Source organism: Tyto alba, unplaced genomic scaffold (assembly GCF_018691265.1).
Source record: "Tyto alba isolate M040663 unplaced genomic scaffold, T.alba_DEE_v4.0 Super-Scaffold_7, whole genome shotgun sequence".
Classification (NCBI taxonomy): domain Eukaryota; kingdom Metazoa; phylum Chordata; class Aves; order Strigiformes; family Tytonidae; genus Tyto; species Tyto alba.
In genome coordinates, this window is record NW_024881328.1 from 18,031,490 (window position 1) to 18,045,587 (window position 14,098).

The window sequence follows — 14,098 nt, forward strand, 5'->3', positions numbered from 1 at the left end:
GGACCCTAACAGTGCCACCCTCCCACCCCCACCCCTTCCCTCTGGCTTAGGGGTGGAGAAGCTCTGACTCCTAGGTTTGATCACAGCTCAGCCCACGGCCCCCCCCCCCCCTCCCCACCCCAACCCTGCCTCAGTTTCCCTCCAGCACCCCTTGCCCACCCCAGCCCCTAAATGGCAGTGGCTGCACATAGTGAGGATTTCCTGCCCCTCTGCCAGCCCCCCCCCAGCACCCTACCAAGTCTCTCCCCTTCCCAGAAGCTTCAGGACACATTTAGGGACCCCCTACTCAACACCCCCTCCTCTCCCCGAGTAGGGTTCTTTCTCTAAAGGGAGACTGGCTGATGTGCTGTGCCGTGGGCACAGCATTATCCAGGGGACCCCCTCTCCACAGGACACCCCACCACGGCTCCAGGCACACCCACCCCGCCACGGGGCTTGCACTTGGCACGGGGATGGGGTGCACTCACCCTGCAGCTGCACTGGGGACCCCACACCCCCCCCCCGTCCCGCACCCATCAGGGTGGTGCCAAGGGGGGCTGGCAACAGCACCCCCGGATGCCACCGCAATGCTACGGTGATGCCAGGCAAGGACCGGTCCCCGTGGGGCAGCTGCTGGTGCCAAGCGTGGGCAGCAGCCGTGCCAGGCCTGGGCACTAATTGCATTTGCCTCAGGAAGGCTCCTAACGAGCGGCAGCGCCAGGGAGGGGTGCAGGGGGTAGGGAGTTCAGGGGGGTCCCACCCACTTCATGGCTGTCCCCCACAGACCTACCTGGTACCCTGGGGCTGGCAGAGGGCTGGTGGGCAGGGGGTGCCAGGGTACAGCCCACCCCCCCCACTGAGCACCAGGGAGGTGACATCACCGCTGGCTCCATCGTCCCCCACCCTGGTTTAATTAGCAGATGGCCCCCAGACCCCCCCGCCGGGCAGCACCAGGCCTGTGCGGGGGCCATTAGCTTTATTGGCTGCGCTGAACAAGGGCCAGGCCTCGTTAATTGAATTGCACCCGCGCCAAGGACGGGCGGGCGTCTTCTTCCCCCCCCCCGCCCCCAGCCCCCAGCAACCCCTCCCTGGCCCTTGGCTGGGGCAGGGGTGGGGGAACCCACTGCCAAGGCACTGCAGTGGCACCCACCCCAGCGAGGGGTGGGCAGGGGCACAGCCCCTCCCTGCGGGTGTCAAGGTCCTGCCGGTGGGGTGCCTGGCATGGGGCAGGTGGTGCTGGCGGGTGGGTGCAACTGTGGGCGCACGCCCGTGTGTGTGCGCACACATGGGTGCCCTCTCAGCCCCACGGCCACACGTATGTAGGTGCACACACACCCCTATAGCCGTCCACACACAGCCTGCACACGCGTGCAATCGCATACATGCATGCACACGCATATGCATCCCACCCCCCCCCCCCAGCACAGTGATGCTCCACCACCCCTCCAACACCCTGTCCACCCTCCGCCCCCCAAATCTGTTGTGGGGTGCTGTGCTCCATGCCCACAGTGGGTTAAGGGGATGATGGGGAGGCTGGGGGTCATGCCGAGCACTGCCACCGGCTCCCCTATACCCCCCAGCTGCTCGAGGGCACCCCACAGCCCAACACCACCCCCCTCTCTGGGAGCCAGGAGGGTGCGGGGAGGCCCAGGCTGCCACTCAGCATCACTTCCTACTTTCGCTTTGGTGCCGAGACGAGGCCTGGCCTGGGGGAGGCGGGTGCCCCCCAGGCCCCCCGGGTGGCACAGGTAGGGGGCAGAGGGTGCTGCGAGCAGGGGCACAGTGGGGGGCAGGAGGTGGGGGCAGCCGGGTGTCACTGGAAGCATCCACCAAGCCGGATGGTGGTGGGGACTGGGATGGCAGTGGGTCCCCATGCCTGGCACTGCGGGGGGTGAGCTGGAATCATCCCCAGTCCTCCTACAAGGGATTTAGTTCCCACCCCAGAAGGAGCCCACAGGAAAAGGCTGGCACTGAAAAGGGGGACAGGCACAGTGGCCAAAGGGCATTGCTGGGCTGGGGACCCCCCAGGCATAGATGGCAAGGAGGGGGGAGCCGAATTTTGCACCCTGGCTCTGGGCAGAGCCACCATATAAGGGGCAGACACCCAGAAGGGGCTGTGGGCTTTGCTGGGGTGGGCTGCAGCTCCTGGGGGGGATCTCCATACCGAGGGTTTTTGCCCCTGGGGGCTATTGTGTGGGGTGGGGGCACTCTGTGCCTGGGGCTGCTGCTGCCCCAGGAGTGCTGTTGGCTGTTGCTAGCTGGGTGTGGGTTCTGGACCCCCTCCCCAAAAACTGCAGAGGGGTCCCTCAAAGCCTTCCCAAGCCTCATTCTCATGGGAGGGCATCAAGGTCCCCCCCAGGCTTGGTGCTCTCCTTCCCCACCCCACAGAGGCTGCACAGGGGGACCAGCCTCCCTGACCCTCTCCCCAGAAATGGCACTCCCCAAACTGGGGAGCTGGGTGCCAGGGGGCCAGGCAGCGATGCCTGATGTGATTCAGGGCGGGCAAGGGGTGGCTCCTCTGGCCCCTCCCGACCTTCCACACTTCCTCCTGGACAAGGTACAAAAGAAGAAACAGGCGGGTGCAGCGTGGGCCCAGGGACACGGCAGCATCCCCCGGGCACCCAGCGAGTGCCTCAGGTCACCCCACGGCTCCTGGCCACAGGTAAGAGGCTCCTCTCCCAGGGGGAAACTGAGGCACGGGCAGGGTGGGCAAGCAAGAAGATAGCTTGACCGAGGTCACCCAAGGTCACTGGAACGGGAACCCAGGCGTCCGGGATCCCATGTCCTGCTCTGCCTGCTGAGCCACTGCTGTGGCAGGGGGCACAGGGCACCCACGCATGCTTGGGCACGTTTGGGCACGCTTGGGCACACACACTCCTGTGAGCGCACACCCACCCTGCTGTGCACAACCCCATGCACACACACGTGTGCTCCCCTGTGCCCGACCACTGCCTGCGGTGACAAGTCCTGGACCTGCCACCTCCAGGGACTCTGTCCCACACCCTGGGGACAGGGTGCTACCCACCGCTTCCCAAAAACTGCCCCTCTGCACTGTGCTCCCTAGCCCCCCACCCCATACCCACAACACCCCCAAACCCTGTGCCAGCCCTGCAGGGAGCATGCTGTGCCAGGGGGCTCTGCCTGGGGCAGAGCTCAGTTTGGGGGGGCTGCAAGTCAGGGGCTGTGTGCCCCCCTTTCTTGCCTCCCTAGGAGACCCCACACTGTTTGTGGTTTGAGTGAGGGAAGCGAGAGCAGAAGCAAAGGCAGCGCTTCCCCCACGCCAAACCCACATCCTGAATCCTGGGGGACAGGGACAGGGACAAGGACAGGGACATGCTGGGGGGAGGCAGCTCAGCTGCAGGAGGCCCTCAAGGAATGGGGGGGCAGAGGCTGAGCATAGTGTGGGGGCATTTTGGGACAGGGCACACAAACAACTACAGGGTTACAGACTGAGGCACCTTTGCCCACCTCATACCCCCTACCCCCTGTAGTGGGGGGACATGGGCAGGGAAAAGGGGTGCCTGAGCCCTCCCCCTCTTACCTTAACAGCAGGCAGCTCTGGGGTAGAGCTAGGAGGGGGCAGATCCTCTCCTTGGGGCAAAGAGTTTGGGGGTGCCAGGTGAGTGCCAGCCTGGCACCTCTCATCGCTGCCCCTGTCTTTGCAGACCCCCGGGGACAGCCATGGCAGGGGATGGGGAGCTCAACCGCATCATCAAGGACCTGCAGAGTAAGTGTGCCAGCCTGTCCCCCTGACAGCGTGTCCCCTGCATGGCACAGCTCACCCTGGCCATGCCGGCTCCTTCCTCACACCCAGCCCATGCACAGCGGGGGGGGTGTCACTGCCAGGGGTGCTCCAGGGCATCCCAGTGCCAACCCTGACGCTGCTGCCTGCTCCCATCCTTGCTGCCAGCCCCCAGGGGACCGGCAGTGCCCAGTGGGTACCCGTGGCTTTGCTCCCCCTGCTCCCCCATTCCATCCCAGGGCAGGTTCCTCTTTCACCCGCTGGCAGAAATCCCCCGGGCCGGGAGCTGGGGGGTGACGGAGGGTCGGGGGGGATGGGGCAGGGTGCCCGCTGCCTGGGCAGGGCCATGCCAGCTCAGCCCCACCGTCCCACAGAGACTGTGGCCGAACTGAACCGCAGCTACCGTGAGCAGAACCTGCCGGTGACAGATGGGAGCCGGGAGCTGCACAGCCTCTGTGCCCAGCTGGAGTTCCTTCTCCAGGTACACCTGATCCTCTGTCCCCGCTGCTCCCTGCCTCAGTTTCCCCTGAGATCAGAGGAGACCCCACACCAGCTGTTTTGGGAGGTGGGATGACCCCAGCCATCACTGTCCAGCCCTGGGCATCCCCAGCCATGTGAGCACACCGACCAGCCTCACCCATGTCTGGATGTTTAATTGCGTGCGCTGCAAAAGGGAAACTGAGACGCAGAGCCAGCAAAGAGGAGTCAGCCAGGGGACAGCAGGACCCACCCTGCTGGGGAATCTGGCTGGCTCCCAGCCCCACAGGGGACAGGCTGAGGGGACAGGGGACACCCTGCAAGCCCAAGCTTGTGTCTCTGCCAGTTCGACCTCAAGGAGAAGAAGAGCTTCTTCGGGCAGCGCAAGGACTATTGGGACTTCTTGTGCCAGGGCCTGGCGCGGCGCCGGCAGGAGCACGAGGGCGTTCGCTTTGTCACCTCCCTGGACAAGGTGGGCACAGGCTGGCGGGGCGCCTGGGGGCTCGTGCACACACCTGCTTAATTGTGGGTGAACACACACTTGTGTACAGGCACACACTTGGGCACTGAAAATTTGCCCGTTGGTGCTATAAAGGATTTTCTTCCCTCTGGGGTCCCCGCTGCCCCCCAGCCCTGGCCCTGGGGACGCTCGTTGCTCCTGCATGGGCTGGAAGGGAGGCATGGGGAGGCAGATTGGCATGGCAGGGCTGGATAACTCCCTCTTCCCCCCAGCTGAAGACCCCCGTGGGCAGGGGCCGAGCCTTCCTGCGGTACTGCCTGGTGCACCGGCAGCTGGCAGAGTCCCTGCAGCTCTGCCTCCTCGACCCCGAGAGCCTCCGGTGAGAGCAGGGCGCATGGGGAGGGGATGCTCGTGGTGGCGGGGGGCACGGCCAGGGCGGGCAGTGCCCTGCAGCACCTGGTTGGCAAGGGTGCTGCAGGCGTGTGCGCCTGCCTGGGGCATGGAGGGGTACGTGAGCCTGTTTTGTGGTTGCAGCGAGTGGTACTACGCCCGCAGCCCCTTCCTGAGCCCCCAGCACCGGGAAGAGATCCTGGGCAGCCTCTATGAGCTGGACGGTGTCACCTTCCACCTGGCCCTGCGCAGGGCTGACCTGGACACCGCCTGGCCCATGTTCTCCGAGTGAGCCTGGGGATGCAGGGAGCACTGGGGGCACTGGGGACACTGAGGGTTCCAGGGGCATCAGGGACACCTGGGGCCCAGCATCGCAGAGCAGCACACAGGCATTGCCCCACGTGGCACCCCAGCCGTGCCAACCCTCCAGACATGACCCCAAGCATGCACAGACACCCGTGCCAGCATGCACGCTGTGCCCGTGCCTGCAAACATGCCATGCGTGCATGCACATACATAAACACCGCTGTCCTCTGCCAAGTACGTGCCCAGGCACAGGTCTGCTGCAACACGGCGACACTGTGACATCTGAGACACCGGGTGTGCGTGCACACCCTTGCCCCTGAGCATACTTGCAGGGGGGCACTCATGGATGCAGCCACTCCGGCACGCTCACGCCTGTTCTGCTGCTCGCACACTCGTGTGCACGCCCTGCCACAAGCACACATTCAGCCCCCAATTCCCTTGCAACCACCACGGGGGCCTCTGGGTGCCAACTGCTCTGTGGGCACCCAGACTGGTGGCACCACCACCTCTCCTCCCCTGTCACCAAGTGCTATTCGGTGTCACCAGCCTTGCTGCCCTCTCCATCCCCAAAGGCTGAGCTGTGGCCAGGGAGCCCTGAGGGAGGCTGGCAGTGTCCCACTCACCCTGGGGGTGACTTGGTGGCCCTGAGCCCCGTGTCCCCTCTAGGACACTGGTCCGGCCCAGCCCGGTGGCCAGGAGCAGCTCAGCAAAGATGGCCCGGCAGACAGATGACACTGGCGCTGGGGCGCATGGATGGCCCGACGGCATCACCCATCCCACCGAGGCAGCCTGTGGGGTGCTAGCCCACTCGTGCCCACCCTCTTTGGCTGCCCTGAAGGCAGGAGGTGTAGAGGTGGAGTACCTGGAGATGAAGAAGGATGTGGAAAAGGAGGATGAAGAGGAGGTGGAGGAGGAGGAGGAGGTTGAGGAGAAGGTGGAGGATGTGGAGGTGGACATGGAGGAGGATGTGAATGTGGAGGAGAATGTGGAAAAGGAGGATGAAGAGGAGTTGGAGGATGAAAAGAAGATGGAGGATGCGGATGTAGAGGAGTTGGAGGGCACGCATGGCACTGGCAAAACCCCTCAGCCTGATGGTGACGGGGAGCCCGGCTCATCCCCGCCGCCTGGCATGGAGCGCATGCCGGGCTCCCTGCCACCAGTGCCTGGACAGCCAGGCGGGACGGAGGCGTCCCTGCGGGCACGGGTGTCCCAGCTGCAGACCGAACTGGGGCAGCGGGAGGCGGCGGCGCGGGCGCTGGCAGCCCGGCTGGAGCAGGAGGAGCGGCGGCACCGGCGGCGGGAGGAGAGCAGCGCCCGGCAGGCCCGGCTGCGGGCACACGAGGCTGAGGCGCTGCGGGAGGCCAACGTCTTCCTCGGGCAGGCGCTGGCCACGGCGGTGGCAGCGGGGGGCCCGGGGGAGCTGGCGCGGGCGCAGGAGGAGGCGCGGGGCTGGCGGGAGGCGGCGGAGGAGCGGGGTGCCCGGCTGGCCGGGGCGCTGGCGGAGGCAGCGGCGCTGGCCTCGCGCCTGCGGGACTGCCAGGCGGCAGGACGGACGGACACGCTGGAGGATGCTGGTGCCCCAGGCGACGTGGCAGCCGTGGAGGAGGTGCTGAGGCGGGCGCTGGAGCTCGCCTGCGGCCCCCAGGAGCCCCTGGAGGACCCCCAGGCAGAGGGGGAGCTCAGCACAGCCACCAGCATGGCCATGGTATGGGCAAGCCCAAGGGGACCCCACGGTGGGGCGGGGGGGTGGGAAGCCAGGGCTGAGCCCCGCTCTCCCACAGCGCTTGGCCACGCTGGCCACCGCGGCACGGGAGGAAGCCTGGCAGAGCCGGCAGCAGCTCCAGGCCCAGCGGCAGGAGATGGCGCGACTGAAGGAACAGCTCAGCAGGTCAGGCAGGGACCCCCCCAGTCCCACCACCCCACCCTGGGTCCCTCCCTGGGTGCCCTCCATGATGCTCCAGGTGGACCCAGGGGAGCAGCACCTGGGGATGGGCAGGGGGAGAGAGGAAAGGGTTTGGGAAGAGAGGGCTGGAGGGAGATGTCAATTTGTGGACTGATAGGTAGGTGGAGGTGTGGGTAGGCAGGGGGGTGGAAGAATGAATTTGGGATGGAGGGATGGAGGGGTGGATGGAGTGATGGGTGGGCACACAGAGGGATGGAGGGCTGAATTTGGGACAAGTGGATGGAGGCACAGAGGAGTGAATTTGGGGTGAGTAGATGGATGGGCAGGTGGGCAGAAGGCCAGAGGAACGCGTGTGGGGAATGACGGATGAACTGCTGGGAAATGGATGTGTGGCTGGCCCAGGAGATGGCAAGGTGGCTGTGGGGATGGGGAGCCAGCTTGGGGGTGGATAGAGGGAGGGAGGGAGGGAGGGAGGGAGGGAGGGAGGGAGGGAGGGAGGGAGGGAGGGAGGGAGGGAGGGAGGGAGGGAGGGAGGGAGGGAGGGAGGGAAGGAGGGAAGGAGGGAAGGAGGGAAGGAGGGAAGGAGGGAAGGAGGGAAGGAGAGACGACTGGCTGAGGGATGGGGGGACCATCTCCCTGCTGCCCCACGGCAGGGCCCAGCAGGACGGGGAGCGCTGGGCATCGGCGCTGCAGCGGGCGCAGCGGGAGGCCCTGGAGCGGGAAGCCACGCGCGGTGCCGAGCAGGCACGGCAGCAGGAGCTCATCCGCGACATGAAGGGGCGGCTGCTGGAGCTGCTGCGGTGAGAGCCCCGGGGACCCCACTGGTGCGGGACCACACGTGGGCTGGAGGGCCCACACGAGGGCACCAGAGCCCAAGAGAATCCCGCTCACCGCCTTGGGAGAATTAGGTGCCCCCCCCTTGGGTTTGGGGTGCCAGGGCGTGCTCCTGGACCCCCGGCACCAGGCATGCTCCTGCCAGGGCTGACCTGTCTGTCCTCTCCCACAGGGAGAAGGATGCCCTGTGGCAAAAGACGGAGGGCATTGACACCCCGATGCCCAGCCCGGTGCCCCGCGATGCAGGGCTCTGCGCCCGCTGCCACAAGGATTTCCGCCTCCTCTCCCGACGGTACAACTGCAGGTGGGCTACGGGGGGCACTGGGGCTGGCACTGGCATGGCAGTGGGATGGCACGGCTCTCACTGCCCGCTCTCTTGGCAGTCTGTGCCAGGGCAAGGTATGCCACACGTGCTCCGTGGACGTGGGCAAGCAGGGGCGCTGCTGCCTGCTTTGCTACCAGCAAAGGCACCCACAGGCTACATGAGCCGTGACCGCAGCCCTCACACCATCGTGGGACACCCCCTGCCCTGGCTGCCTCCTCTCGAACTTACCAGGGACCCCGGCGGCTGGGGCCTGCAGACAGGTCCTGCTGCCCAACATTTTGGGTTTGAGACGTGTCTTTCTTGTGGCTGGTCCACAGAGAGGAAAACAACCCGATCCTGCCATCCCTGTGTCTCCTGTGTCATCTATCGGTCATTGCCGGATTCACCCCCAAGCCAGGCACAGAGTGGCGGAATGCTGGCATGGGGGTGTCCAAGCCCTCCTGGGGGGGATCTGTCCCCATAAGTGTTGCCTCAGCTGCAGCCAGACACTGTCTGCCCCGTCCCACAGCGGGGAGGCAGCAGCCAGGCAGGGGAGACGGCTCTTGGCCAACAGCCCCGGCTTCCTGCCAGGCTGTGAGGAACCACTTGAGCAAGAGGTTTCCCAGATGCAAAGGTGATGGGCTGTCCCTGCCCAGCACCCCTTCTGAGCCTGCCCAGCCCTGAGTCGCCAGGGCTCCCAGCATGGGTGCCATGGGACCCCCGTACCCACCCCCAGGCCAGCCCAAAGCTGGCACCCACTGATGCCCCCCCACAGTTAAGGACCCCCAGAAGCCTGGAGCAGGGGGGATGGAGAAGCAGTATGGGATCTCCATGGAGAGATGCTTGGGCATGCTGGGACAGGCACCCTGATACCTGGCACATAGGGTGGCAGGGGGGACCCCAGCAAGGTCACAGCCACCTCTTCAGCCCCTTTGCCCCACTCTGGTGCCAGCCCCGGTTGCCCAAGCTGGGGCGGAAACGTCCCGGTTGTGTAAGGGACAGGTTCCCAGCCCTTTGCACAACGATGTCCTGGCACCACAGTGCCGGGGGGGAAGGGGGTGCTCTGGGTGCCAGCACCCTTCAGGGCAGGGGTCACAGGGCTGGCTCAGTGTCAGCAAAGGGCTGCCCAGGCATCTTGCAGTGATTTGCTCCACAGGGGCTCGGATTGGTGTCAGGAAGGGGGTGGCTTTGTTCCCAGGTGGGACAGATGCTTCGTGGAGATCCCTGCACTGGGGAAGTGTCAGGACCTGGCTGGGTGGCTGTGGGAGCCAAGACCCGAGTTTGGGTTCCTTCTGGGGACGCACAAGCTGACGAACTCTCTGCAACAGCCTCTTGGGTAACAGCCCTTCCCTGGTCTGAAAGTGGGGTTACCCACACCCCGCCAGGCTCAGCTGGCACCACCACTTTGGCACTGAGGTGGGGAGCCCAAGACCCACCATCCCCGGAGATGCACCCTGTCACGCTGTCCCCCTCCCCATGGGAAAGAGGAGCCAGACCTGGGCGACCAACCTGCCAACTCCTTTATTGCTGGACAACTGTCAGCCACAAACGCCATTCCCACAGCGGGGTCACGGGGTCCCTGAAGTCACAGGCTCTACCCCAAAGAGTGGGGAGGGTGGGCAGTGCTCGGCATGACTCCCCTGGCAATGGGGTCCTACCCTCTTGCTGCCCAAGCCTACTTCCAGCTGGAGTCCAACATTCAGTGGTGGCCCTGCCCATCCCCACGGCACCACCGCCTGCATCCCAGGGGGCTGGGTGAGGATGCTGGGGTGTGTCGGGTGCTGGGAACTGATGGGAGCCATGAGGGCCGGGTCCCAGCAGGGCTCAGAGAGTGGTGGAGGTGTTGCCAGAGGTGGAGGCGTAGGAGGTGCGGCCGTAGCGGGCCACAGCATCCTTGCTGATGAGCCCGCGCTGCGCCAGGATCTTGAGGAAGCTGTTGCGAAACTTCTGCCCAATGAAGGCGTAGATGATGGGGTTGATGCAGCTGTGGGCAAAGCCCAGGACCTGCGTGACAGAGAGGGCCGTGTCAATGCGGTTCCTCCTCTCGCAGGTCTCAGCAATGGCCCGCGTCCTCATGAGGGTGTCGCTCACCAACGTGATGTTGTAGGGCAGCCAGCAGATGAGGAAGACCAGCACCACGGCGAAGATGACCTTCATGGCCCGCTGCTTCTGGGCATTCTTGGTCTGCAGGAGGGTGTGGATGGTGACACCGTAGCAGAAGAGCATCACCAGGAGGGGCAGGGCGAAGCCGAAGGTCTGCGGCAGGACCCGCAGCACCACCCGCCATTTGGTCGTGTCCTCATCACCGATGCGCTCGTAGCACACGGTGCCGTTGCTGGGCGAGGGGAAAGCCTCACGGAAGAGCAGTACGGGCAGGGAGAGCAGCACGGAGAAGACCCAGATGCCCAAGCAGACAAACTTCACCCAGTGCCTCTTCTCGGTGGCAGCCCGGGTGGCGTAGACGATGGCCAGGTAACGATCCACGCTGATGCAGGCCAGCAGCAGGATGCCGCTGTAGAAGTTGGCCTCCTGCAGCACGGAGATGGCTTTGCACATCACAGTGCCAAAGACCCACTCGTGGGCTCGGTAGGCAGCCCAGAGCGGCAGGCTGAAGGCGAAGAGCAGGTCCGCCACAGCCAGGTTGAGCAGGTAGACATCGGTGACGGAGCGATTGGTGTGAGTGGAGGTCACCACCAGCACCACCAGCCCGTTCCCCACAATGCTGAGGATGAAGACGAGGCAGTAGATCACCACCACCAGGTACTTGTTGAGGACAGAGCCGTCGGGCCGGCATGGGGCGGAGGAGATAGCGGTATCAGGCATGGCCGTGCTGTAGTCATAGGTGTAGTTGTAGAGGGAGAAGAGGTTGGAGAGATCCCCGTTGAAGGAGAAGGACTCCATTTTGCCTGTGGAGCACAAAGCACCATGAGCATGGGGTGGGAGGGTGGGGTCAGCCAGGGATGACAGTGTCTCTGGGTCCCCTGGCAGGTCCTCTCCCAGTCGGTGGGCAGCCCTCCTCCATTGCTCCACCACGCCCCGTGTCCAGGCTGTGCCAGGTAATGGGCAGGGCTGCAGATGGACATTGTCCCTCATACATCCCCTTGTACAACAACCCCAGCACTCCTTGGTCTGCTCCACTCATCCCAACCCTGTCCCCCATAGAGGAAAGGGTTCCCCCACAGACCAGCTACCTCTCTTTGGGTTGGGGTCTCCCCCATCAGCGCAGTATCACGTCCCTCCACCTGGCCCCTCCAGCATCCCTGGGTCCCTCTAGTTTGTGTGGGTCCTTCAAAACCCTCTGAGCTCTTCAGGCATCTCAGGGCTCCTGGGGCACCTCCACAGTCCTCTGAGCCTCCCCATTCTCTCAAGCATCACCGCCACCCCAACCAGTGGCAAGGCTGTGGTCACAGTGCTTGGGGCAGGCGGGGACTCAAGAAGGTCTGAAGGTGGTTTCATGTCATTCTCCACTCCCCCCTCCCTCCCGGTCCTGTCCCTGCGTGAGTGATTTCACCCCCCTGACGGAAAGACGTGTCACCCTTTGCAGGCAGCTTTGGAAATATTTCACGTCTCTGGTTTTCCTGTTGCTCATCTGGGTGCTGTCGGGCGTCCCCGTGTCCGCTGTGCTTGGCCGTGATGGGGAAATCACAGGTGACAGTCGCTTTTTCTGTCTCCTCCTGTAGGACACCCTGCTCTGTCCCTGCCTCCACAAAGAGCACTGGGTTTCAGCCTTCTCCCAGTACAGATCCAGACTCTCGTTTCATTACAGTTTCACCCCTCTGCCCCGTTTCCGAGCCCCTGAGCCCCTCCAGGGCTTGGTGATGCCAAGGCTGCTTGGGGGTGCTAAGACCCCACAGTGCTGGGGGGTCCCTGGCCCCAAGCCAGCCCCATTTTAACCCAAACCTTCCCTGGGACCAACTTTCCCTTTCTGCTGTGCGGGGATTCCCCACTGCAGTTGGGCTGGTGCCCCCGCCTGGAAAAATCCCTCGCTGGCTCTGCTGGACCCACTCCTGAGATGATCCTGGGATGGTGATCCTGGGGTGCTGTTCCCCGGATGGTGATACTGCAGCATCCCAGAGGACTGCAGGCAGGGACACTGCTGGTGCTGGTGGGGGAAGGTCCCTCCGAGTGGGGCCATCGTGGGCACAGGGCAGAGTCGGACACCAGCGCTTCCCCTCCATCTATTTTTGGCTGCTTATTTCTGTCTCCCCACTCCAAAATCCCAGCAGTTCCTCCAGGACTGGGTGTCCTCCACCCACAGGTACCCTGCAGCTGGCCCAGCTGAGGGGAACAAGCAGCACCCCATTTCCCCTCCTGACCCTGAAAGGGCTGGGGGACACTGGGGTGGCCCTGCGGGTCCCCACAGGGAGGAAGGAGGGACACGCCATGGAGAAGCACCCTCCCGGCTCATCACTGTGCGAGGAAATGAGAGCGGGCGCTTCCCCCCCAGGTCACCCATGGCTGATGACCCTGGGGTCTGCAGGGGGTTTGCACCACAGACGAGCTCCTGAGGAAAGCCCTGGGTGCCCCCACCCACTGCCTCCTGCTCCCCCCGCACCAGACAGCCCCTGGGTCAGCCAGAGCAGCCCACCCCGGCCCCCACCCCACCCCGCTCAATGTGTGAGGGGGCTCAGCCAGGTGCTGGGGGAGCCAAGGAAAGCCCCGATCTCCAGTGGAGCACCCCAGGGACTCACCGCTTGCTGCTGTCACCGTCTGCCAAAATCCGGGGTCTTCTCTCCGTCCCAATCAGGCTCTCACCGGGAAGCACCCAGGCACGGGGATAAATCCAGGTGTCACCCCCAAAGGGCTCTGGCACAGAGCGTGGCTGCAAACAGCCCTGGGGGTCCCACCAGGCCAGCCGGAGGGTCCCTCACCTGTGCCTGCCACCGTGCCGCCTCCTGGCACCCCTTCCCTCCGCCGCCCGCTTTATGCCACCCAGGGAGGAAGCGAGGTTGCAAAATCTTCTCCCAGCGTAGAAGGGGAAGTGCCAGCCAGAAGGGACCCTTCCCTGGCACCCCCAAGACGCCTTCCCCAGAGCCAGGCGGAGCCTGCAGAGCCCCCCCCCCCACACCCCCCACCCCAGGGTGTCCCAGGTCATTGGGCAGCAGGTGACATTGGGCACACCCAGGGGTGCATCTCCCACCCTGCAGTGATGCATCCCGGGGGGGGCTCCAGACAGGGGTCCTCACTTTATCTCCCACTAGATGCGGGGATCCCCTTCAGCCCCCCCAGTGCTGCAGCCCCCTCCACCAGGATAGTGGAGGTCTTCAGGGGCCATGGAGGGGGTTTTGGTGGGCCAGCCACGGGCGAAGGCAGGGCAGGGCTCCGTGCCTCAGTTTCCCCATTGACAGAGTGGGGGTTGGTGCCGGGGTTTTGCACGGCACAGGGGCACTGCAGGGTTGACTTGTGCCCTGCTGCGGGGTGCTGCTGGGGAGCCCCCCCCTCCCCCAGAGCAGAGCCCCATGTCCCTTCTGCCCTGGCTGTGCTGAGCTGTCCCCATGCCAGCCCCACAGGCTCGAGGGACCCCCCTGGCCCCCGGCACCCCCCGAACCCTAGAGCCCTCACTCCGCTGAGCACCTTTACTGCCTTCAGGGGAAACCTACACCCAAGGGCACCCCTCCGGGCACCCTCATCCTTCTGGGGCACCCCCATCCTCAGAGCTGTTGGGTGCCTGTCAGTCTTAGGGGTACCCCACACTTTTGGGGT

At 65.0% G+C, this 14,098-nt stretch overlaps 2 protein-coding genes across 2 annotated transcripts; one reads left to right on the top strand and one right to left on the bottom strand.

Annotated features, from left to right (window-relative positions):
- The first annotated feature begins 1,666 nt into the window (after nt 1-1,666).
- Nucleotides 1,667-8,758, top strand: RUFY4 (RUN and FYVE domain containing 4). The gene is made up of 12 exons (XM_042784405.1): nt 1,667-1,727; nt 2,537-2,641; nt 3,645-3,706; nt 4,096-4,202; nt 4,545-4,670; nt 4,931-5,037; nt 5,193-5,336; nt 6,021-7,059; nt 7,136-7,242; nt 7,911-8,057; nt 8,264-8,395; nt 8,475-8,758. The coding sequence occupies exons 3-12, from the start codon at nt 3,661-3,663 to the stop codon at nt 8,575-8,577; spliced, it is 2,058 nt and encodes a 685-aa protein (XP_042640339.1). The 5' UTR covers nt 1,667-1,727; nt 2,537-2,641; nt 3,645-3,660; the 3' UTR covers nt 8,578-8,758.
- A 1,134-nt stretch (nt 8,759-9,892) lies between these two features.
- On the bottom strand, nt 9,893-13,310 carry LOC104364160 (C-X-C chemokine receptor type 2). The gene is made up of 2 exons (XM_033003893.2): nt 13,087-13,310; nt 9,893-11,301 (listed from the first exon to the last, which is right to left on the bottom strand). The coding sequence occupies exon 2, from the start codon at nt 11,294-11,296 to the stop codon at nt 10,220-10,222; it is 1,077 nt and encodes a 358-aa protein (XP_032859784.1). The 5' UTR covers nt 11,297-11,301; nt 13,087-13,310; the 3' UTR covers nt 9,893-10,219.
- Between the last annotated feature and the right edge of the window lie 788 nt (nt 13,311-14,098).

Coding starts and splice junctions, on each gene's coding strand:
- RUFY4 (XM_042784405.1), top strand. CDS start 3,661: ATGGCAGGGGATGGGGAGCTCAACCGCATCATCAAGGACCTGCAGA. Junction 5,337..6,020: donor GCCTGGCCCATGTTCTCCGA/GTGAGCCTGGGG, acceptor TGTCCCCTCTAG/GACACTGGTCCGGCCCAGCC. Junction 7,243..7,910: donor CTGAAGGAACAGCTCAGCAG/GTCAGGCAGGGA, acceptor GCCCCACGGCAG/GGCCCAGCAGGACGGGGAGC.
- LOC104364160 (XM_033003893.2), bottom strand. CDS start 11,296: ATGGAGTCCTTCTCCTTCAACGGGGATCTCTCCAACCTCTTCTCCCTC.